Source organism: Epinephelus fuscoguttatus, linkage group LG12 (assembly GCF_011397635.1).
Source record: "Epinephelus fuscoguttatus linkage group LG12, E.fuscoguttatus.final_Chr_v1".
Classification (NCBI taxonomy): Eukaryota; Metazoa; Chordata; class Actinopteri; order Perciformes; family Serranidae; genus Epinephelus; species Epinephelus fuscoguttatus.
Window position 1 is genome coordinate 14,777,041 of NC_064763.1, and position 22,570 is coordinate 14,799,610.

The 22,570-nt window shown below is 43.0% G+C and overlaps 1 protein-coding gene across 1 annotated transcript; it reads left to right on the forward strand.

The window, feature by feature from the left end:
• The first annotated feature begins 941 nt into the window (after positions 1–941).
• On the forward strand, positions 942–21,157 carry LOC125898962 (smoothelin-like protein 2). The gene is made up of 14 exons (XM_049593064.1): positions 942–1,075; positions 1,215–2,071; positions 10,521–10,581; positions 10,667–10,816; positions 11,026–11,184; positions 11,286–11,429; positions 13,595–13,735; positions 13,841–13,987; positions 14,146–14,208; positions 15,499–15,556; positions 15,706–15,831; positions 15,923–16,037; positions 17,658–17,809; positions 20,562–21,157. Exons 2-14 carry the CDS (start codon positions 1,571–1,573, stop codon positions 20,686–20,688), a joined length of 1,944 nt encoding a protein of 647 aa, XP_049449021.1. The 5' UTR covers positions 942–1,075; positions 1,215–1,570; the 3' UTR covers positions 20,689–21,157.
• Positions 21,158–22,570: the final 1,413 nt, after the last annotated feature.

Here is a 22,570-nt window from a genome sequence, read left to right on the forward strand (position 1 = left end):
TAACTAAGAGGTCAACACTGCAACGTATAGCAAAATGGAGAAAAACCAGGAAGCTGAAGACATGTTGCAATTGAAAGTGAAAAAGTGCTGCAAATAAATTAAGGGACACATTTGCTGATTTGTCAATACATATATAAAGAAATGCATATTTTAATATTCTGACTCCCTGGTTCTCATATTACAGGGGTCATTGCTAACGTTAGGTTTTTGCTAATTACTCACATATTCATTAGTTTTCTTCAATTGTGACATGTTATCAGAGTGATGGAAATCTTTTCTTCATTTGCTTAATATTAGGTTTTAAGTAATGACAAAGAACACCGGATTTTCAGTTGATATAAGCTTAAATATATCAGTGTTACTTATTTTGCAAAAGAAAGCAATCAGGATCATTCATGGGGACAGTCTTACAGTCAAAAAAATTTAAAAAAATTTAAAGATCTTGTGGAATTACAGACAGCGCAATGATATTTAAAGCAAAAAACAATTGACTGCCAGGAAATATTAAAAAAATATTAATTGAAAGCCAAGGGGGTTATAACTTAAATGGAAAATTAAATTTCAAGACTCTGTCTGTGCGTACGACAAGAAAAAGTTTTTGTATTTCTATCTGTGGACAGAAACTATGGAACCGTTTGAAGGTGGAGCTCAAGAAAATTATAAAAAAGAATTATAACCTTTATGTGTTTTAATCTAGAAACTGGAGGGAATTTTTAGAGTAAATGAAATGTTTTTTCTCCTTTGTTATCTGAGTCCCTTTCAGAATAAAATTGGTGATAAAACATCTTGAAATTGACCCCCAGGAATCGGCTGTCATGCTGTCTAATACTGCAGTTTTACCAGCAGCAACGACAGGCAAAAACATTTGAAAAATCCAGGCCCCTCCCTCACATTCGATCTTTTCCCGCCCCCTTTCTGTCCCAAAATACAGAGTCGAACCTGTTACTCCCAAGCTTAGGAGACGCAGATAGCTCAGTCAACGCACTGGGGTAAGGACAGCAGGGGTAAGCATCTAGGAAACACACAGTAGATGCACCGCCAATCATCTGCCACTTCAACCGGATCCCTCCGAAAGGTTAGTTCGATCATTCCTCAGCTCCTGCATGCACTGAGAACATGATCTGCCTGTGCAGTACGTAATCTCTTTTCCCAAGATGACATTGTGCATGAGTTTTCCACCACTTATAAATAACAACTGCTCTTGCTTTGACCAGATGAGAGGAGAGTGTAAGAGAATACGCACATTGAGAGAAGTCCTCCATGGAGCTTGATGGGGCTTTAATGAGTTGCCGCCAAGGGATCTTCCCCGAGACAAGTCATCCTTTAAAAGCCTTTTGCATCTTCAACTTTGCTGAAAAGGCATGGAACATCGTTGAAGGAAGGAATTGGTAGACATTACAAAATTTTTGGTCAATAACTCAAACCCTTCGTTTGATTTTAAGGACAAGAATCTGAGAACAAACTGAAAAGAGACAGAAAGATTGAAGGTTTGGTGTCTGAACCCTGTACCGACCACCCCATTACTCATCTGACTTGAATCTCAGGGGTGGTGAGGGCCACAGAAGAAGCCATGGAGGGAGCCACAGAGTGTGTTCAGGAGGCAATGGTAAGCGAGGCTCTGGTTCAATTCAGGGCCACCTTGCAAGCTGCCGTGAGGGAGGTACATGTGGATGTGAATGCTTTCAAACAGCGCATAGAGCATAGGATCGAGGAGCTGTGTGTTTCCAACGGACCCTTGGCAGAGGCGGTAACCAGGCTACAGGAGGAGAACCTGCAGCTCAGGATGAAGCTGGAGGCCCTCAGCCACCTGGTGGAAGGTCTCGCCGGGGTCAAGATCGAGAGGAGTCCTGCTGAAGTGAAGGGGAAGAATGTGGAGGGTAGTGTCGTGAACGGACAAGCGGAAGACCAGGGAGGTCTGGTGAACTCTGGAAGATCGGAGATGAGCCAGTCAAGTCAGTCTACTTTCACTGAACCATCAGGGTCAAGTGGAGGATCAAGCCATCCTGCTGCTGCTTCAAGCAACATCTCAGCCCTTCCTCCATGGAGAGTAAAGAGACATGCTGAAATAAATGTGAGTACTCATTCTATCTTTCTATATATCATAAGATATCTCTGTAATATTAGAAGTACAATTCATGCACGGATGGGTGAACGAGAGGTTTAGGATGTTGTAAATGGGCCTGGTCACCAAAAAATGATGCACCTGGTCACAGTTATAAGGCTGACTTCCATTGACCAACTCATCACTTGGATAAGAGGGTGCTCGACTGAATAAATAATTAAATATGCATAGTAAAATGCATCGTAACAACTTGATGATGATGCACCACTTTACTTAAAGAGGCACAAATGAAGGTCAGTTCTAGATAGCTTTTCATTATCTGCTGTGTTCCCTTTGATTCAGAGTTGTTAAGAAATGGCTTGTTAGGTATTTATTAATTACTTGGTTCCTGATTTTATCTTAACTTGCTACATGGTAACTATACTGCAAGCAGCTCTGTGTGAAAAAAACGTCAAAGGCTGGTGGAAGCATGTTGCTTCAGGTAAAGGTGAGACACTAAAGCCGAGACACTAAAGCCTTGTTTCCACCAAACACTTTCAGTATGTACCCTTCAGACATGGTACCTAGACCCTAGCATTCCTCCCCACAAACAGTCCTCTTAAATGTGGGCGGGGTTATTGTCACTCACTGCTCCATCCAGCACTCGCTGTATTTATTCATCACCGGTGACACAGATGGAAGTCTGCACCTCGTTTATCGTCCACAGAACGAGGCTGCATACCAACATTTTCAGAGCAAACTAGAACAGGCTGCAGTGACAGTCTCTCTCCACGGGATATTTAAAAATAGCAGCTTTGTGCATTTAGTCGTTATCGGGCAAGCGCAGCCAACCTGAGCCCACAGGAATGCAATCCACAATGCTTTTTTTTTTTTTTCTCCAAGTGAGGATTTGGATATATGCCATCCACCTTTTACTACTGGATCTTTGTGCTTGGTACCCCAACAGAGGGGTGACCAAAATGGGGATGGTGCAGACCGGCTCCATTGGTACCATCCACAACTTTTCATGGAAACAGGAGAAAATGCGTACCAAACTTAACTGTACCATGCTGTACTGCTCGATGGAAACGGGGCTTAAAGCATAACTCTCCAAGAAGTCCAGGCTCATGAGTTTGACAGCTTCTTAGACACCCAAACATTGCACAGTGGTTTGTGTTATTATGAGGCAGACTTTTACAAGTCTGGAAAGTTCTTACGCTGACAATCATTTTGTTTTCGTAAGATAAACAGTTGAAATACAGCGATCACTTGAAGGCCCAGACTCACCAAACCGACATCAAAGAAATAGTAGTGACAAAAGGCCAACTGTTGGGTCGCCTCGTGTCACTTCTGTCGTGGCCAAATAGTTGCACCTGAACACACACATTTCATTCATTGACAGGCACTGCCATCTCTGCTGCTGATATAACTTCCTGAGTCAGCCGATAAAAAGCTGACAAGGGCCACCTAGTGCCAACAGTGCTCACTGACCGTCAACTTGGTGTGTCAGGGCCCTTATACAGAAGTGTGCTTCGATGTATTTTATAAACCAGTGAGTTGCCAGATGATTCCACATTGCATTGTGGAAAAATTTGAATCTGCCTAAACTTTTATGCCAAACAACCCTTGATGACGTGGTTGTGTTTTTCACACTGTGCTAATGTCTGACTGTAAACAACCTCATTGTAACTCTACTACAGCACCCTACCATGCCAAGGAACCTCAGTAGCTCTTTTACAGTACCTGACTCTGCCCAACCTCCTTTCCCAAGTTAATTTAGCATAGCAAAACGTACAGTCCACAAAGCTGTGCCTGTGTTCAATGTTCAAACAGTGCCGAATACACTACCATCCTTCCAAACATCACAGTAGATCATTGCATCATAGAACCAGAAACCACTTTAAATTTTCGACCCAAAAAGCATGCATGTATACAAAAATCCAGTGACTGCTTTGTGTCCTCCGCCGTCTTGCGGCACCGCCAGTATTTTCCAAATCAACTCAGCTAATTAGCATTAAATGTAGAGATTACTGACTGTCTGCCAAATAACAGTGAGGTTTTCCAAGGTTAAAAAAAGAACTCACTTATACTAAACATAGCTGCAGGTGTTTCAGTTTAAAGATCGTGTTAAAGGTCCAGTGTTCAGGATTTAGGGGAATATATTGACAATAGAGGAAATAATATTCATAGCTATGTTTTCATTAGTGTGTAATCACCTGAGACTAAGACTAATCGTTGTGTTTTGTCACCTCATCTATGCCAACCATTTATGTAAGTTACTATGACCAACAACGGATGTATTCAGCTAAAAGTCACCGATCAAAAGTCTAGTGCAACCAACTAAAATTTCTCCCCTCTGCCAAGTGTGTAGGAGAACTACAATGGCAGATACGAAAACGCAAATGGCTCTATCTAGAGCCAGTGTTTGGTTTGGCCACTCTGGGCTTCTGTAGAAATAACACGGTGGACTCCGTGGAAGAGGATCCGCTCCATATGTAGATAGAAAGATCACAGCCCCGCAAAACGACCCGTTTCACCATCAGTTGGAAAGTCTAGACCACTGGTTCTCAACTGGTGGGTCCCTGTCCAAAAGTGGGGGTTGATTCTGAGTGGGCTGCAATTTACTCACAAACGTGTCGAGTTTGTAAAAAAACACTTTATTTTGAAGTACAGAGAATTTCCAGCACAGAGCTTTTATTTTGAAGTGTTGTTTCTCGCTGTAGAGTCAGTAAATAACAGGTTGCTACTTGACAGAGACAGCAAAGTAGCTCGCCGACATGGCCAAACTCAGGTGTGATGCTGAATGTATTTAACCATTTGGCCCTTGAACTAATGACTGAGGAGAAATGAGGACCCCGGGGCTGGGCCATTTGGGAACTACTGCTCTAGAAGAGCTACAAGATTAAATGATTTTATCCCCATTCAAGTTAGCAGAGCGCTAAACTGGAAGTTAGCTACCCTCAGCCACGCTTGGCCTCCGTAAGTCTTTAGTGTACTTGCTCTATGGGCCATACAGTTCGGAGGTAGGGTCAATAATCCCAGGATCATCTAGGTAATTTTAAGGGTCGCAGTTGAACCATTTTGGCTTCATGCGCCACTGAGCAACTTTCATAGGAATGAACGGGGCCCGTGTTTAATGGTGTATTTAGTTCCCCTAAAACATCCATGATAGGGAGATGCCGCCACATCAATGGTATCTTGCTTACATCCAGTCCTTCCCTGTATTCATTTATATGATCCCTGAAAAATTCAATAAAATAATGATTAAATCTCTAAAAGGTCAGATGTGCTTATGAACTGAGCTTTCCTGGTCTCCATTTGAGACCATTATAGATTTAACCTCTGACACCAGCCTCACACACTTATCCGGGGAGCAGCTGTAACAGCACTGCTGTATGGGCTCAGCATCGCCTGCCATCAGTATTACTAGATATTCTCAAATCATTATTTTCAATCGCAGACCAATAATAATAATATCTGGCATTATCGGCCTTGAATATTTAAATTATTACATGAGTTATATCTTTACACTGGTCCAAATGAATGTCCAATGCTTACACCCCCCCCCCCCCCCCCAAACTCTTCTGCTCATGACTTGCTTTTATAACAGCAAGTCCTCCAAAGGGCACATGTATTTTGGGGTCTGTGATTTGGGACAGAGCTGCAGGTCTTTGAAGCCATATCTGCTTAGTCTGTAAAGTTTTGGAGATGTACTCACATCGACAGGTAGAGAGTAGTGGACTACCTGACTATCAAAAGAAGTAGTCAACACTACATGCCTCTAACAGAGGCTGCCGTACACATTATGTTGTATTTTTATGACGTAACTCGTAAGCACACTCTGAAGACAGGTATATTAATACATTTATATCCTCTAATCGTTCAGGAATCTTGCCTCCCAGCCAAGCCATGTCTCAAATCTCCGAACGGAAAGTTGAATTCCGTCTACGTCCCTGTCAGTAATACCCCCTGCAGCCCACACCCTGAGAGGGACAACCAGCTGTCCTGTCGAAACACACACCCTGCCAACATTCCCCTCCGCTGAAATCACTGGGTCTTCTCCAACCCGTCAGCCCCCAACTCTGACGTACCACAGCCCCCCCTCCCCCCCCCCCCTCCAAAGTACCAAGATAGCTCTCTGATTCATCACTTAACACTTTGCCCCATCATTTTCAAATGCAACACAATTTTCCCTCAGCATTTTTAAAATCTGTTGAGGTCAGGAAGATGCTGCGTCCAACAGTTTTTATAACTTCATGAAGCTGACAATCTGACAAAAAACTGCGCAAGACAGGAACTTCTCCCTCAAGCTCTCCTTTTTCATTTTTTTCATTCTGAAACTACTTCTGTTACTTTTCAACCATGCACACGTGCCACGAATATCAGACTCGACCTCAAAATGTGAACTGTTATCCTTATTTGGACTCATCTCATGTTGCCACCAAGCTGAAGCCAGTGCCAAGTGCCTGAAGATGTTCTGTAGTACCACCAATGACCACTCACTGCTCGCTCCAGAAAACCTCTTATAACAGCTTCAGCCCAACTTATTTATTTGTGTCCAAAGTCAGAAATACACTCTGACAGTTTGTGGCTAACTTTGTCAGTGTCTGCCATTTGGTGCTGGATATAGGTAGTGGGCAGTGGATTTCGAGAATGGATATATGAAGAGAACTGGATACAGCGTATACTCTTTATTTCTACAAAATTTGCTCAGTGGCACATGAAGCCAAAAAAGCTCTATATCCACGGTATGGAATTTCATGGATCTTTCACATTGTGGGGCCAAAAGAGCAAGTGTACTAGAAACTTATGGTGGCCAAGCACGGCTCAGCGCAGCTGAGCAGCTGACTTTCACTGGCTTAAATGGAGATACATTTATTTTATTTTGTGGCTGTTCTAGACTTTCAAAATGGTATTAGACTAAATGGATCAAATCCCGATAGTGAAACAAGTCTTTTGCGGCAGTGGTGATGCTAAAAAAAAAGTATCTTCTGATTAACAAATGTCTTTCACAATGTAAGTCTCTAAGATAAAGTCTTTCTGGGCCCCATGCCCAGAACCATGCAACTGAATCAAACTGTAAAGTTTGCGCTGTAAAACCAAAACAATTAACTGAAAGAAGCTAAAATTAAGCAATACCACACTCAAGGTCATTTCTGTGGCCTCCTGCCTGCGACCAAATCGCAGCTGTGCCGATATTCAGTAAAACAGCAGGACCTCGAGTGTGATATTGCTTTTATACAACAATTCTCCAAATGCCATTTATCAACAGTAAAAGTGGCAACAGGTTATGAATTGTATGTTTATTTCATGATTTATTTGGCTCCACCAACACAAATAGTTCTGCAACTGGACTGGGTACGTTGTGTCGTCTTCTGATGACATATGAGCATACCTGGAGATTTGACAGTGAATTATTCAGGCTTCTTTCTGTCCCTTCATCCTTTTCTTCCAACTATTCCTAATTTAGCTCTGTCATAAGTTCCTTCTTGCGGTGCAGAGTTTGTTACGACAACACTTAATGTAGGGTCATTAAATAATTGGTTGGCAGCAAGAGGGTTCCTGGTTTTTGAAGGTGGGGGGGCCCCTCTATGTGGAGTTTGCATGTTCACCCCGTGTCAGTGTGGGTTTCCTCCAGGTGCTCCAGCTTCCTCCCACAGTCCAAAGACATGCAGGCTAACTGGTGACTCTAAACCGGCCGTAGGTGTGAATGTGAGTGTGAATGGTTGTCTGTTTCTATGTGTCAGCCCTGTGATAGTCTGGTGACCCGCGACCCCCAACAAGATAAGTAGTTAGGAAAATGAATGAATGAATGTAAGTTCCTTGTTGCAATGCTAAGTTTGTTACAATGACCCTTAATGCGGGCTAATTAATGGTTAACATAATTAATAGCTCAGAACAGCTGTAGCGAAGTGATACATGCAGAGTTAAAAGTCCCAGCACTGTCATGCTGTATATCAGTGCCTCCTGTCCAATCAAATTGCTTGGTCGGAACTTACTGTTGTATAATACTCTGCAGAGTTTAGGGGAACAGCAGCGACATCTCTCACATAGAAGAAATCATTGAAACCATTGTTAATAAATTTATTAGCGGCACCAAAAGGTGTTTGCTGAGGTGACAGATGTTTCAAATGTCTCAACATTGGGTGGCTGCCCAACCAATCAACCACCCAACCAAGTATCTAGTTGGATGGTTGCAATTTGCACGCAATCGCTGGACATGAAATTAATTTACAGGGAATTTTAGATTTGAAAATTATAAATTTGCACGCAGAAAGGTCATTTCATAGTGGCTGCAACAGTTGTCAAAAAAAAAAAAAAAAAGGTTTGTGTGTTTGTCAGTATGTTTCTAGAAGGAGCCACAGTGGTATGGAGGTAAACCCAGGCAGAGGTTGAAAGGATTAATGGGGTCAGACAGAGTCAGACTGTGATATCCTACAGGAGCTGTTGTGGAGCCTGCAGATCACCATGGTGCTAATCTCCCTCCTGATGACCAGTTGACGTGCTGGCCGAGATGGCTTTATTGCGCGGCTGCCAGAGCACTGCGAGTCTCTGGAAAGCAAAAGGCAGGGGGTGGGAGGTTGGAGAAAGGGGCAAATACAGGCCAGGCCTCAGGCTGATATACTTAGGCGCTGTTTGAACTGTTCACGCTAACTCCCCGATTTCCAAAGCATCCATTTGGGGCTATATTGGGATGTAAGAAGAGCGGAGCGGAAACTCTCGCAAAGAGACTGAAAGCAAAACCTAAAATAGCCTCTCAGTGGGAACATGGGTTTGTTGGCCACAGCTGTCATTAAAGGAGAAGCTTTCAGCTGTTAACAGCTGAAGATCACACTTTTAGAGGAGCACACACACACACACACACACACACACACACACACACAAACTGATTTACCATGGAGGATAAAGGGCTAATATTAATTTTAGCTCCACAGCAGTTTGACAGACAAAAGAGCCATCTTTGTTTGTTTGAGCGAATCAATGAGTGATGTTGCTAAGACAAATGTATAAATAGACTCAGCCACAGTCAGTGGCACGTCTTACATAACTTATTTACCTTCCTGAGGTAATGGCATCCAAAGGAAACCTGACTCCTTGCACCACCCTTCATTCAGTTTTAATTATGTTTCAACATTATTTTAAAACTAATAACCCAGTTTTGGGTGGATTATTAGCCTCCATCAGAATCAGCTTTATTAGCTGGGTATGTGTACACACACACACATAATAGGAATTTGACTCCATTTTGTTTGATTGGTCACAATGTACTGACACAGAAATAGACAGAAGAGCTAAGGACAGGACAACAAGGCTGGACAAATATAGATAAACAATAGACAAGTCACTCTGTACACAGGTATGTCAAAAATGTATATAAATATATATATATATGATATATACAGATCAGTGGTTCCCAACTGGTGGCTCAGGGTCCACCTCCACTTTATTTTGAAGTGTCATTTCCTGCTGTTGATTGGATGATGAACGGACGGCTACTTAACACAGACAGCAAACTAGTTCGACGACATGACCCAACGCAAATATAATTCTGAACATATTAAACTGTGTGGACCTCGAACTAATGACTAAGGAGAAACCTGGACCTCGTGGCTGGAACATCTGGGAACCACTGATATAGATCGCATCACTCCATCAGCTTCACTGGCATCCTGTTAAATATCGCATCAGTTTCAAGATTCTTCTTCTCACCTTTAAGGCCCTTCATAATCAAACCCCTTCTTACCTGTCGGAACGCCTTCGTATCTATGTTAGATTTTCTTCCACATTCCAGCGCACATCACCATCTGATTGCTTTACCACCATGGGTTCTAGAGCCTTCAGTCATTCTGCCCCCTGCCTCTGGAACTCTCTACCCCATGACATTTGCAATATTGACTCCCTTTCCATTTTCAAATCCTGTTGGAAAACACACCTTTTCAGACTGGCATACTATTGACGGTATGGTGGTGCAGTGGTTTGCATTGTCACCCCACAGCAAGAGGATTCCTAGTTTGAACCCAGGGTGGGGGGTCCAATCCTTGGGGTGGTGGCGCCACGGCCATCTCCAGGTGCTCCAGCTTCCTCCCACAGTCCAAACACATGCAGGTTAATTAATAATGCCGGATTGCCTGTAGATGTGAATGTGAGTGTGAATGGTTGTCTGTCTTTGTGTGTCAGTGTGCCAGCCCTGTGATAGTCTCGTAAGGGTGTACCCTGCCTCTCACCCAATGTCAACTGGGATAGAAAGATGTGATGATGATATATCCATTATGGATCATTTATTTGATCTAGCTCCGACAGACAGCGCATCAGAGAAAGAGAGAGTTTCGGCACTCGACATACCGACACAACCCCAGAGATCTTCATGGGTCGATCATGTTGTTGCCTGATCTACCAGTTTGTGGATGTCTTAGTTTTATTCCTGAAAAAGATAAATAACAGAAGCGCATGTTTTGTCTGTCTTTTCTTCACTGAACAGGGCACTGATGCAAAAGGAGAGAGAACTGTTGCCACAGCTGCTCAAGAGAACGGGAACCAAGGTAGGTGGGTCATCTGAGAAGTTTCACTCTGCTAGACCTGAGGAGCTGGCCTAAACTTTGGTTATATTTGGTTGCATCTCCTCAGAAGGCCCAGCAGTGGACTCTAATACAGCCCACGCCGCTGCCGCCGTTCCCCAGTCTCACAGGGCTCTCACCGCCATCACCAAACCAAGCACAGAGTCCTCTGGATTAACCAACTCTCTTCAGTCGGCCACTGAAACGCCCAAAATGCCTGGTCAGTTGATTCCTGTGCGTGTTTTACATGTTCACACCACATATTATGTTTTTGTTTGTGGTGGCTTTATCGTAACGACCTGCTAAGTAAAATTTTAAATGCAGGACTTTTACTTGTAACAGAATATCTTTATGCAGGTAGAAGATCAGCGTACTTCGAGATTGTGGTTGATTGAATGAAAGTATTCAGCTGAACTTCTTTTCCTCCAGACCAGGAAGAATCAGGTCATCTGACGAAGCCCCATCAACCCCTCACTGCAATGATGAAACCGAGCTCCGAAGCTCCAGCTGTCCCTCAGAGTCCTGCGTCAGTGCCCAAAGCAACAAAAGAAGCTCCAGTCAAACCAGCAGAGTCTCCTGCTAGATGTGGTGAGAGGACAATTCTTTTCTGTTTCTGTCTGAATTTGCTCTGTCAGTGTCACTAAACTCACTACTTAAAAATTCAACTATTCAGATTCTCTGTTTTTCAGGCGCTGATGAACCCCAGCCCCACCTCCCTGTCACTGCCATGACAACCAAACTCAGTGCAGAGGGTCCGGTTGCCAACAAACCTGCTCAGTCTCCAGCATCGGTGCCTAAAGCAGCTGTTCAGTCTACTGTGGACACTCCAGCAGGTGACGCAGGGGATTATTCTTTTATAAGAGGGCAGTTAATGGAGCTATTATTTAAAGCTACAGCTGGAAACTTTTAGAAAAAAATCACTTTTTGTCAGATTTGCTGCAGTCACGTGAACGAAAACAATCAATCAAAGTCAAGGAGTCTCTAACATAGTTGTCAATCACTGCCAAGCACTGTCAAGATTCTGTTGCTGCATTGTCGATTTCTTGCCTCAGATGTTGTCAGAAACATATTTTAGTGCACTGTTTAGCTGTCAGATGAGAAAGTCTGTTACCTGGCCGCCATTTTCGAAACACTTGAGCTGAAAATTAAGCAGCACTTAAGCGGTGGGAATCGCCAGAGGACCCATGATACAATATTATCCCGATACTTTGTTTTTTCCTCCTCCCTTAACAGCCACCTGCCGGAACAAACTTTCTGATCCTTTAAAGGAATTTTTGTGGATTATATTTTTATTTTAAAATTTCTTCAGAGAGGTATCCTTAAATGTTTCTCATTTCATGTCAGTATTTCACCTGTTTTATATTTCAACTGCAAATTTTTAGCAGCAAGGACACACATATTTCCTTCAGAAAAACTATCCTTAAAAAGTCTGAAAAGGCATTGAATTCATTAATTTAAAAATAAGGCTTCATTGGTGTTAAATATCTTAAATCAGGACATGGAAAATAGAGGTGTGTCATATCATGTCATTCACGATAACACTGGTTTAATTTTTAATACGACATGAAAAATTCATATCGTGATGCTTGCGATATTTTGACTTGCTGACATATTGACGTCATACTGTTACCCATGGCAACAACAAGCATGGCTGAAAGTGAAATTATTACTGACTCCACAGTGGTTCCAAAAAGAGGAGCAGCTTCAGTAGTGTGGAATAAACTGTGGCGTCCTAAATATTTTATGAACAGCCCCGGACTTCTCAGACTCTTTTAGTGACTTACCGCTCAGAGGGAACTCATTCAGCGGCTCCTCTGGCAGCAGCACAGCGTCTCTCCCTCTCCTCTCTCGCCGTGCGCACACAGGAGTCGGTGTCGTCAAGTGATTTTATCATAAACCATTGGTAATATAAATCTACGTGACACTTGCGGCTCGACAAAAAACGACATACATACATACTACCCGAGGTGAGGAAAAGGATTTTATGATTTTTTTTTCTGACGCTGTGTTGTAAAATTTAAAAATAATTGGTGACATCTATTTGTTTTTAAATAATTTGCAGAATGTCTCTCGCACTAATGTCACACAGGTCAGAATAGCCAAACCAACAACACTCATATTTTGTTTCTGACCAGGACACTCAGAGCAAAGGATCCACTGTCTGTTAGCTCGCTGTCCCTGTACCTTAGACAACATAGGGAAGAGCAAACTCAACAAAATGGCTATTTAACCAAAATTTTGCGGCATGGCTAAAAGCGGTTAAAGGCAATGCATACGAGGCTCAGCGTACTTCATGCAAAAATGTTTTCAAACTTAGTACGATGGTCATCAGGGCAGTAGAATCCCATAAACAGAGTGAGAAACACAAAAGTGTCAGGAAAACTTGCCAACAAACAGCAGGTATTCACCAGCTGTGCTCTATCCTCGTCCTCACTACAAAACAGAAACTTTAAAATTTATGTCAGTTCATGTTTTTGGAATCTTCAATTTGTCTGACATTTCAGTCCAAGTGGCATTAAATAGTAGGATCTGGAGGATTTTCAAACAAAACAAAATATAGACATATACAAATGAAATCCTGCTTAATCATCACCTATGGGCTTCTACTCATATGTGGTGGTGACTCTGTTTGCAGAGCTCCTGCCCTTTAACTGTATTTTGATGTTTTTGTGAGCTCAGACCGCTTCTGGGTGGAGATTTCCCCAGCCAATGAGAGAGCGCAGGTGCCGTGCCTGAACCTCTCCTCTTCTGATGTGAAGCCTTCTTCTGTACCTCCGGGTTCCGTACACCCGGCAGAGTTGAGCCTGATAGGAGGGGCCAAATTTGAATGTGTGTTTACAAACAACAACTGGAAAATCCTCCAGACCCTACCTTTAACAAGTCTAAAATCTAACTTGCCTTTAGCTGCTGAACCACGAAAATTGTAAATTTCTTTTTTACACTCCATTTATTCCTGATTCTTTCTCATTATTATTTTAATCCATCTTCACCTGTGCAGGTGCGTCTGGAACACATGAGCAGAGGCCCCAGGTTTCCCAGGAGCAGTCAGGCTCTGGATCTCAGGGTCCTGCGTCTCCACCGAATCCTTCAGTCCCAGAATCCCCGACGACAAAGCGAGGCGAATATCCATTTAGACGTGGTGAGTGTGACGCTACAGTACTGGTTTGATTTTCTGATCTTAAAATATCAAAGCAAATGTGAAAGATTAATTCATGTACGAGTTTGATGTGCTTCCTGTCTTTAGACGTCGCTGAACCCAAACCATACCTGCCACTTTCTGCCATGAGCAAACCCAACACAGAGTCTTCATCAACTGTAACAACTCAGTCCTCAATTATCTCAGCATCACAGGACCCTACAGTAAAACCCGGGGAATATCCCTTTAAACGAAGTGAGTTCAGCCAGCGACACAAGGACCTGTCTCTAATATAAAGGTCGCGGGTAGTTCACTGTTTTCAGTTTACGTATGTTGAAGGATTTTTATATTTTCTTTTTTTCTCTCTCTCCTCCTTCTCTACTCTTTTTTTTGATCTCCTCTCATCAATTCAGTGCCAGTTCTCAAGACACCCAGTCCCAGTCTGAAGAGAAGTGTGAGCTTTCCTCAGCCTGCAGGTGAAATATAGTCATAATCCTGTTTATGACAGTATTTGTGGGTTTATACAGTGCATATGTTGTTGTTTTTATGCCTCCACACTGGCAATAGTCGTGGCTGGAGGCATTTTGTTTCAGTATTTGAGTTGTCTGTGCATCTGTACGTACATATGGACATACCGACTTCCGTCCGTCCGTACCATTCTTTTAAACTCAATATCTCAAGAACACCCTGAGGGAATTTCTTCAAATTCAAACGTTCAAGAATGAACTGATAAGATTATAGTGGTCAAAGGTCAAGGTCAGTGTGACCTTGCATCAGTCTCTAACTTGTGAATGCAATATCTCAAGCAGGACTTGAGAGTTTCCTCAAATTTGGCACAAACGTCCACTTTGACTCAAGAATGAACTAATTAGAATTAATAATAATACATTTTATTTATAGAGCACTTCTCATAGTACTCAAAGACACTTTACATTAGTTAAAAACAATCATAAAATAGAATACAGTAAAATACACACAGCATCATTCACACAATAATTTTGACGAGTGATTTGAATCGGGTCGAGGTTGGTGCAGTCTCGAATGTGGGAGGAGAAGGCGCTGCCATCCCAGGTTCGGTGCTTGGTCCTGAGTGGTGGAGTCAGGAGGTTGCATGGTTGGTTGGAAGGAGTGTGGCGGTGGAGCAGGTCATTGAGGTCGGAGGGGACCCGGTTATGGAGGGCTTTGTAAGTGAGGAGAAGGACTTTGAATTGGATGCGTTGTGGGACAGGGAGCCAGCAGAGGCCACGGGTGATGTGATCGCAGGATCAGGATGTACTGGAGGTCATGTAGGACTTTGGATGGTGTTCCATAAAGAATGCTGATACAGTCATCAGATCTGGAGGTGATGAAGGCATGGTGAGAGTTTCAGCAGCAGAGGGGGAGAGCGATGGGTGGAACTTGGTGGTCACTCAAGAATTCTTAAACTAATTATGACAAAATGTCACACAAATGTCTAACAGGATAAAATGACATCATGATTTTCTGCATAAAACACTTCTCTGGCCATTACACAACGTCATATCTCAGGACCAGAAGGGGAGACATTTGGTCAGATACTGAATCGGTGACACTAATCTTGGGTGTCCACCTTGAAACTGTGCTGATTGTATAGATCTGTGCTGCCAGGGGTGAAGATGTGTGTGAAGCATTCATGTTTTCACAGACATGTAAACTGTAACTGCAACTTGACTGGTGCATGAATTCTAGTTTATTATACTGTTTGTGCTTCTCTCTTTTTAACCCACCTTATGTCATTTCTCTTGCAGAAAAATTACTTCCCTCCAAATCCATCATAAAATCTGGTTTCTCACCTAATCTGGATAAGTAAGTCATGACTGTGAGTTGTGTTTTATAACATGAAGTCAACTTACTGTTGACTGCTGTTAGATTGATGTGGTGTTTTGTGCATCTACAGCCTCTCATCAGCCTCACTCCAAATGTATTTGTGTCAGCTGTCCACTGCTTCTCCACAGGAAAGGGAACAAGACAGGTGGAGTTGAGTTCAAGCAGGATGTGATGAAATCACAAACGCTTCCACGCCCCAGCGGGGCACAGGCCAAGCGGGCCCTCTTTGAGAGGATGCACTCTGACCCTATAAAGTAAACCTATAACATACATTTTACATTTCGTCCTAGTCCATATCCATCAACAATATGTTATCATACGGTGATTTCCATCTCTGTTGAACAGACCAAAGGATTCCAAACCTAAACTGAAGCGCTCTCAGAGTTTTGGAGTGTCCAGTGCCAGCGGTATCAAACAGATTCTGCTGGAGTGGTGCCGCTCAAAAACCATTGGCTATAAGGTACGTGTACACTAATGCACGTGTCCCCATCATACATGTATTCTGTGCACCTAACGTTTGCACATCAATACTGTGCACATTCCTGCACACAACTGTACAACTCTTCCACTTTCAAAACAGATATTTTTACATATTTCCCATATTTGTTATATTCTCTTTTGTCATTTTTATACCCTACATGTTTCTTGACATTTGCACTGTACTGGTCATTAAAACACCTTTTATGTGCAAATATACTTGGCAACAAAACTGTTTCTGATTCGTTGTTGAGAAACAGCTGAGCTCCATTTAGGGGCCATTTTAGAGCCTTTGATCACCTCACATGATCTTCCTTGGCAGATGGGATGCCCAGTTGTCGTAGACTTGAACATTTAAAAAAATGTTAAAAATATCTGAGAACTTTATGGACCTCACATCCATGAGAATAGAATTTATTTCGGTCTGCAAATAGAAATAAGAACATCATGTATTAATCTACAAAATGGCTCTCTTTTGAAGTATGAAAATTAGATTTGTAAATGTTTTATATGTATCATCCCACACTTCCACACAATAACTAATGTATGGCAGAATAAACCAATAGTATCAGGTGTATAATGAGGGTTGATTCAGAAGACTTTATATAATATTGCAGCTGACTTTAAAATTTTGGCTTTGATCTAATTTATTTTGGGCTTCCAGTGAAGTTTATTATCTATTAAGATGCCAAAAAATTTAATTTCCAATACACTTTCAATTTCAACTTCATCACAAGTTTGCTGTTTGAGTTGGTGACACGATTACCAAAAACTATAACTTTGGTTTTACTTAAGTTCAGTGGTTCACAGTTCTTACTTGACTTTGAAATCATCAGGCTCTACTTGGTGTTCTGGAGCTTTTCAACAAATCTCATGATCCTCATCAGCAAATGGAAATTTGAACATCTTCATCCATGACAACGGAGACAATGACGAGAACAGACTTGTCAAAATAAAAGCAAAGGACCAAAAAGACGAATTAGCTTTAAGATGCTTCCCTCTTAGAGCTGAGTATTTGTGCTCCATACCTTTAAGGTATCAACCAAAATAACTCCGTATCAAGTAGCATTGAAACTTCTCCAGTCAAACAATACCTGCATTCAATCCTTTCTGTTCCTACATTAAGAAAAACATTACTATGGTTTTGCTCGCAGTCTATCAACACAAGCATTTTGTGATTTCACGTGACGTGTGATTGACTCACAGCAGCTTCAGCCCACATAGTCTGTGGTATGGTGAAGTCAAACACGGTGTATTTTAAAGAGTTGGCAGTTTAGTGTGCTGAGACGCCACCAAAGTATTCAACATTACCATAAAATGTTACCAGACTCTACGCACCTGTGGCATCTGGTGGCATTTTATGCAATTGAATGCTTCCATTCACATGAGAGGTATCAAATGAAGTACTCTGTTGGTATTGGCATCACTTTAAAGGTACTGGTATCATTATTTTTTAAACAATACCCCACCCTGTTCCTTCTTATCTCATGCTGAACTGCTAATTTTCAAGTTTTTTCAACATATGCAAAAATAATAGCATCTCAATAAATGAATGAAAATAAATGTAAGATCTTAAGCGGTGCCGTTATCGTCTGTCTCTCAGAACATAGATATCCAGAACTTCTCGTCCAGCTGGAGCGATGGGATGGCTTTCTGTGCTCTGGTCCACTCTTTCTTCCCCCTGGACTTTGATTACAACACACTGGACCCTGCGAACCGCAAACACAACCTCCAGCTGGCCTTCACCACCGCAGAGTAAGCTGGAGAGTAATGACTGAGTGAAGGAGACTGTGAGTGAGTGAGCGTGCTTTGATTACACTGAAGTACACTCGTACTAAATTAGAGGTACTTGAACCTATTTTTAAAGGGTGGCACAGTTAAGAAAATGGCAGTCTCTCAGCGAGTGTACTGACACTCAGCACTGAATCACACAGGTGCAGAACTTTGTAGCACAGAACAGCACCGCCAAAATTTATATTAAAGTGAGACCATGATTAATATTTGCTGAACGGTGAATAAATGCTGAGTATTTTGGGGGCATTTTGCCTTCATTCCAATCAGTCAGCCATCAACATCAGTTTTACTTCATAAGATAGAGTTTTCAGTCTGTTCATTTAATCATTTTTATGGCAGCTAAACGTGATGCAGAGCAGTCAGACTGACCAACACCGTCATAAAACCTGTCAGAAATGCTGCATACACCTGACACACTGACATTCTTGTGCTGCATTTTGCAGGAGGTCTGCAGTGTTTGCTCTGCTGTGACTTTGGTGCCCTGCTCTAGGTTGGAGAACGTGAGACAGTGTTCGCCAAACCTCTGAGATTATGTGCTGTTATAGTCACATATGAATCCACTGACCTTGAAGTCCAGGCGGTTAACGCCACCCTTCCTGCTGAACTCAAAGATTCCACAGCTTTATGCTTAACTTCTCTGTAGAGCTTGTGTACGGCTGTGTCGCCTTTGTTTTCAACATCATGTAGTGGTTGATGGACTGTGTTATTGTCTTCGCTCTCTCACAGTTGGATTGTAGTTTTATCGAGCTAAGTGTGTCCTGTGTTGGTTGATTTTTCAGTGGGGCAGGTTTAGCGTTAGCTTGGCCATCAGCGGCTAACACTACCTCTGGATAGTGGCGTGTGAGGTGAGCCCTCATGTTTGTAGTATTCCCAGAGTATTTATTCTCATATGACACTGCCTGTGAATCTCATGTGCCATATCCAAGTCCTCCTTTCCATCTGTGTTAAAAAAACTCAATATAAGTCCAGACGTTTGATTTAAATGCCGACAGAGCATTTCTAATTTCTTTCTCTGGTGCTGCCATCTTTGTTTTGATGAACTTCCTGCCAAATGCTACTGACTGAGACCTCTGCTGACCTCACCAGGAACAAAAAACATCAGCACCATCTAGTGGTCAGAAAGAGCAATTGATTTTATTACTCTAGCACCAAAAGTTGTATTAAAATGTGTATTTGCCTAAATTAATTATGCATATAATAATATAAGATCGTCACTTGGCGTCCGTGTATTGATACAATATCACCATGCAAAATATCGCGATACTATGCTGTACTGATTTCCTCCCCCCACCCCTACTTGGTCCTGACCAGGACCAAGGTCCTGACCAGGACCCCCTGGTGGGGGGAGGTAAGGGTTACTTTAAAAGTAATCAAAGTACGTTACTGAGTAAAGTAACTCAATTACTTTAAAAGTACTTCCAACATTACTCCCTGAGTAAAGTAACTCAAGCACTTTTAAAGTACTTTTGAGTATTCTACATTTCCTACTGGGCAATGGACCACAGGGCGCTAAGCCTACATTATGGACCACTTGCCCTTCATTCATTCATCTTCTAACAGCTTCATCCTCTTGAGGGTCGCGGGGGGGCTGGAGCCTATCCTAGCTACATCGGGCGAGAGGCAGGGTACACCCTGGACAGGTCGCCAGACTATCACTGGGCTGACACATAGAGACAGACAATCATTCACACTCACATTCACACCTACGGACAATTTAGAGTCACCAATTAACCTAGTCCCCAATCTGCATGTCTTTGGACTGTGGGAGGAAGCTGGGGTGCCTGGAGAGAACCCACGCTGACACGGGGAGGACATGCAAACTCCGCACAGAAGGGCTCCCACGCCCGGGATCGAGCCGGCAACCTTCTTGCTGTGAGGCGAGCGTACTAACCACCACACCACCGTGCCGCCCCACTTGCCCTTCACTGAGATCCAATTCTCCCATCACAGCCGTCACTTTGACCAGTAGAAACACACAGCGATCTGCTGCCGTAGACAACTGTATGACAACAACACCCCAGCGTTTTTAATATTTCCTCTAGGGATGTTACCACACAGAGTAAATGGGGGAAATGATGGTGTGAAACAGCAGAGGCACTTTGTCAACCCGCTGAGTTAACGTTAACGTGAAAGACGACCGGGGATAATTGGTGAGTACCAGCGTGTAGCGTGTACCAGGCATAATGCAAGTCCTGAGTCTGAAATATGTCTGTCAGTGAGTCCTCCTCCACCTATTTAGACTCCACCGTAGACAACGGCAGCATTTCTCCGACCACGTAGCGAGCCACAAGCTCCGTGGCTTCTTTCAGACTGATAGGTTTAACGTTATCTCCGTTATTAGAACCAAACGACGGCCGTTGCTGTTTCGGAGCTGAAGGACCAGCGTTCTAAAAGTAACAGAAGTAACTGATGGCTTGTTTGAAAATGTACTTAAGTATTTGATTACTCAAACAGCAAACTACCGCGTTAGGTTACTCGTTACTGCAAAAAGTAATCAAAGTACTCTAACGTTACTTTGTAACGCGTTATACCCAACTCTGGTCCTGACCAGCGTGTATTGAGAGATTTCTCAAACCCAAACAGAACGAGTCATGGCTGTAGCGCACATGTTTGAATGTGCTTTGAATGATTGTAACTTTATGTCAGGAAATACATAAATCGCTCGCACTTCCTCGTTGACCTTTACTCCTGTAACTGTACCTCTGTGTTTCAGGCAGCAGGCTGACTGTCTCCGTTTGATCGAGGTGGAGGACATGCTCGAGATGGGGGACAAGCCTGACCCCATGTGTGTGTTCACATACGTCCAGTCGCTCTACAACCACCTGAAGAAGTTTGAGTAACTCTGTATCAGAGTAGATTACAAAGTCTAGATGTTATTAACCACAGTGTGTTATGAGCACTTTGAATGAGCCCATGCAAACTAACAACAAACCATGAACACAGACTTTAGTGTTTGACAAATGTTTTTCTCTGCCAAATCAGTTTTATACTGTACGTTTGCATTCACCACTTTACCCCCTTCTCCTTTAAAAAAATAGTGGGCTGACACTGATTCTTAAAACGCAGTTTCTTATAACTTGTATTGTGATGTGTGTGGCTCTAATGTTGCTGTTTTTTCTTTGTGTTGTTTACAAATCAATAGTAGAAGAGATTACCGCTCACTTTAAATCGTAATAACAGTTTGTAATAGCAGCCGTTGATCAGTCACTGTGTGAGAACATGGACAATAAGTTATGAACCAGCGCAGAGATGATCGAGTAGCGAGTTTGTGTTTTGCAATGAGGCGAAATAAAGCAATTTTCTAACATATTTCATTTTTAGTGTGAATGTTTTCCATCAGTGTGGCAAACTGCAGATTTTAAACTTCTATCCATCCATTTACATCCGCTTATCTGGGGCCGGGTCGTGGGGGCAGGCTGAACAAAGCACCCCAGACATCCCTCTCCCCAGCAACACTTTCCAGCACCTCCTGGGGGACCCCACGGTGTTCCTATGCCAGACGAGATGTTTAATCCCTCCAGTGTGCTCTGGGTCTGCCCCGGGGCCTCCTACAAGTTGGACATGCCTGGAACACCTCCAATGGCCCGTTTCCACTAAAGAAGTTCCTAGTACTATTTTGGGCCAGGAACGTCCTCTCGCTCGGCCCTCTCAGCCGCCGTGTCTCCACTGAGAGGGCGGAGTAGGAGGAAGGTTCCTGTAAAGTTACCGGGCTCTGGATGTGACGTAACTGCTGCGCGACCATTTTAAAATGCCAGCAACGCCTGGACCTCTTCATCAGTCTTGTCATACGATTTGTCTTCCATTTCTTGCTTTTCTTTTTAGGACTCCTTTTAAAAATGCGACTCCTCGTCTGCTGAGTTTTAAAAATTTGTCGCTTCCTGTTGACGTCACATCCCGCCTTGAGTATATCCAATCAGCACCAAGTAAACCCCAAGCCCCACCTACGAGTTTTTCAGGCCCGTTCTGAGTACCTGCTCCAACGCAGGGACTTGTTTAGCCCCTGTAAAAGTTCCGGAACTCTGTCCTTCGGGGGTGGTTCCTGAGGTGGAGACACGCACCAACGGCCCCGGCCCCGTAAAATTACCCCGAAGTTCCTGCGGTGCCCAGGTGGATCCTGATCAGATGCCCGAACCACCTTAACTGACCCCTTTCGACTTGAAGGAGCAGCGGCTCTACTCCGAGCTCCCTCCGGATGTCCAAGCTCCTCACCCTATCTCTAAGGCTGAGCCCAGCCCCCCACAGAGGAAACTCATTTCAGCCTCTTGTATCCACGATCTCATTCTTTCATTCACTACCCAGAGCTCATGGCCACAGGTGAGGGTTGGGACGTAGATGGACCAGTAAATCTAAAGCTTAATATTATAATTTAAAAATGTGGGGGTGTATTTCTTTTCAGTGGCACAAGATCGGTCAGTCAGACAGGTGTGAAATTTAGGGTTTGCCAATACCAGTGATAGTTTGCATGACACCTACAGAGATCACAGGTATTTTAAAACGCTATTCACAATTAAACAATTCAGTATTTATTTGAATCATGTTATTTAGTATTAAAACAAGCAAACAAAATAGTAAGTGGACCTTGATTTAACAGGATAGTTAGACTACTTATCCACAGACATATATTACATACAGTAGAGGCCCACCCAGGTTTGGAGAAGCAGACTGGAGTTCGACACGGAAACTAATCAATGTACTACTGCTTCAATGTTCTTATTCAAGGGG

What these genes read in the sequence shown, in the direction of transcription:
- LOC125898962 (XM_049593064.1), top strand. Translation starts at nt 1,571, where the DNA reads ATGGAGGGAGCCACAGAGTGTGTTCAGGAGGCAATGGTAAGCGAGGCT. An exon ending in ATGCACTCTGACCCTATAAA is followed by an intron (nt 15,832 to 15,922) that starts GTAAACCTATAA and finishes TCTGTTGAACAG; the next exon opens with ACCAAAGGATTCCAAACCTA. An exon ending in CAAAAACCATTGGCTATAAG is followed by an intron (nt 16,038 to 17,657) that starts GTACGTGTACAC and finishes TCTGTCTCTCAG; the next exon opens with AACATAGATATCCAGAACTT.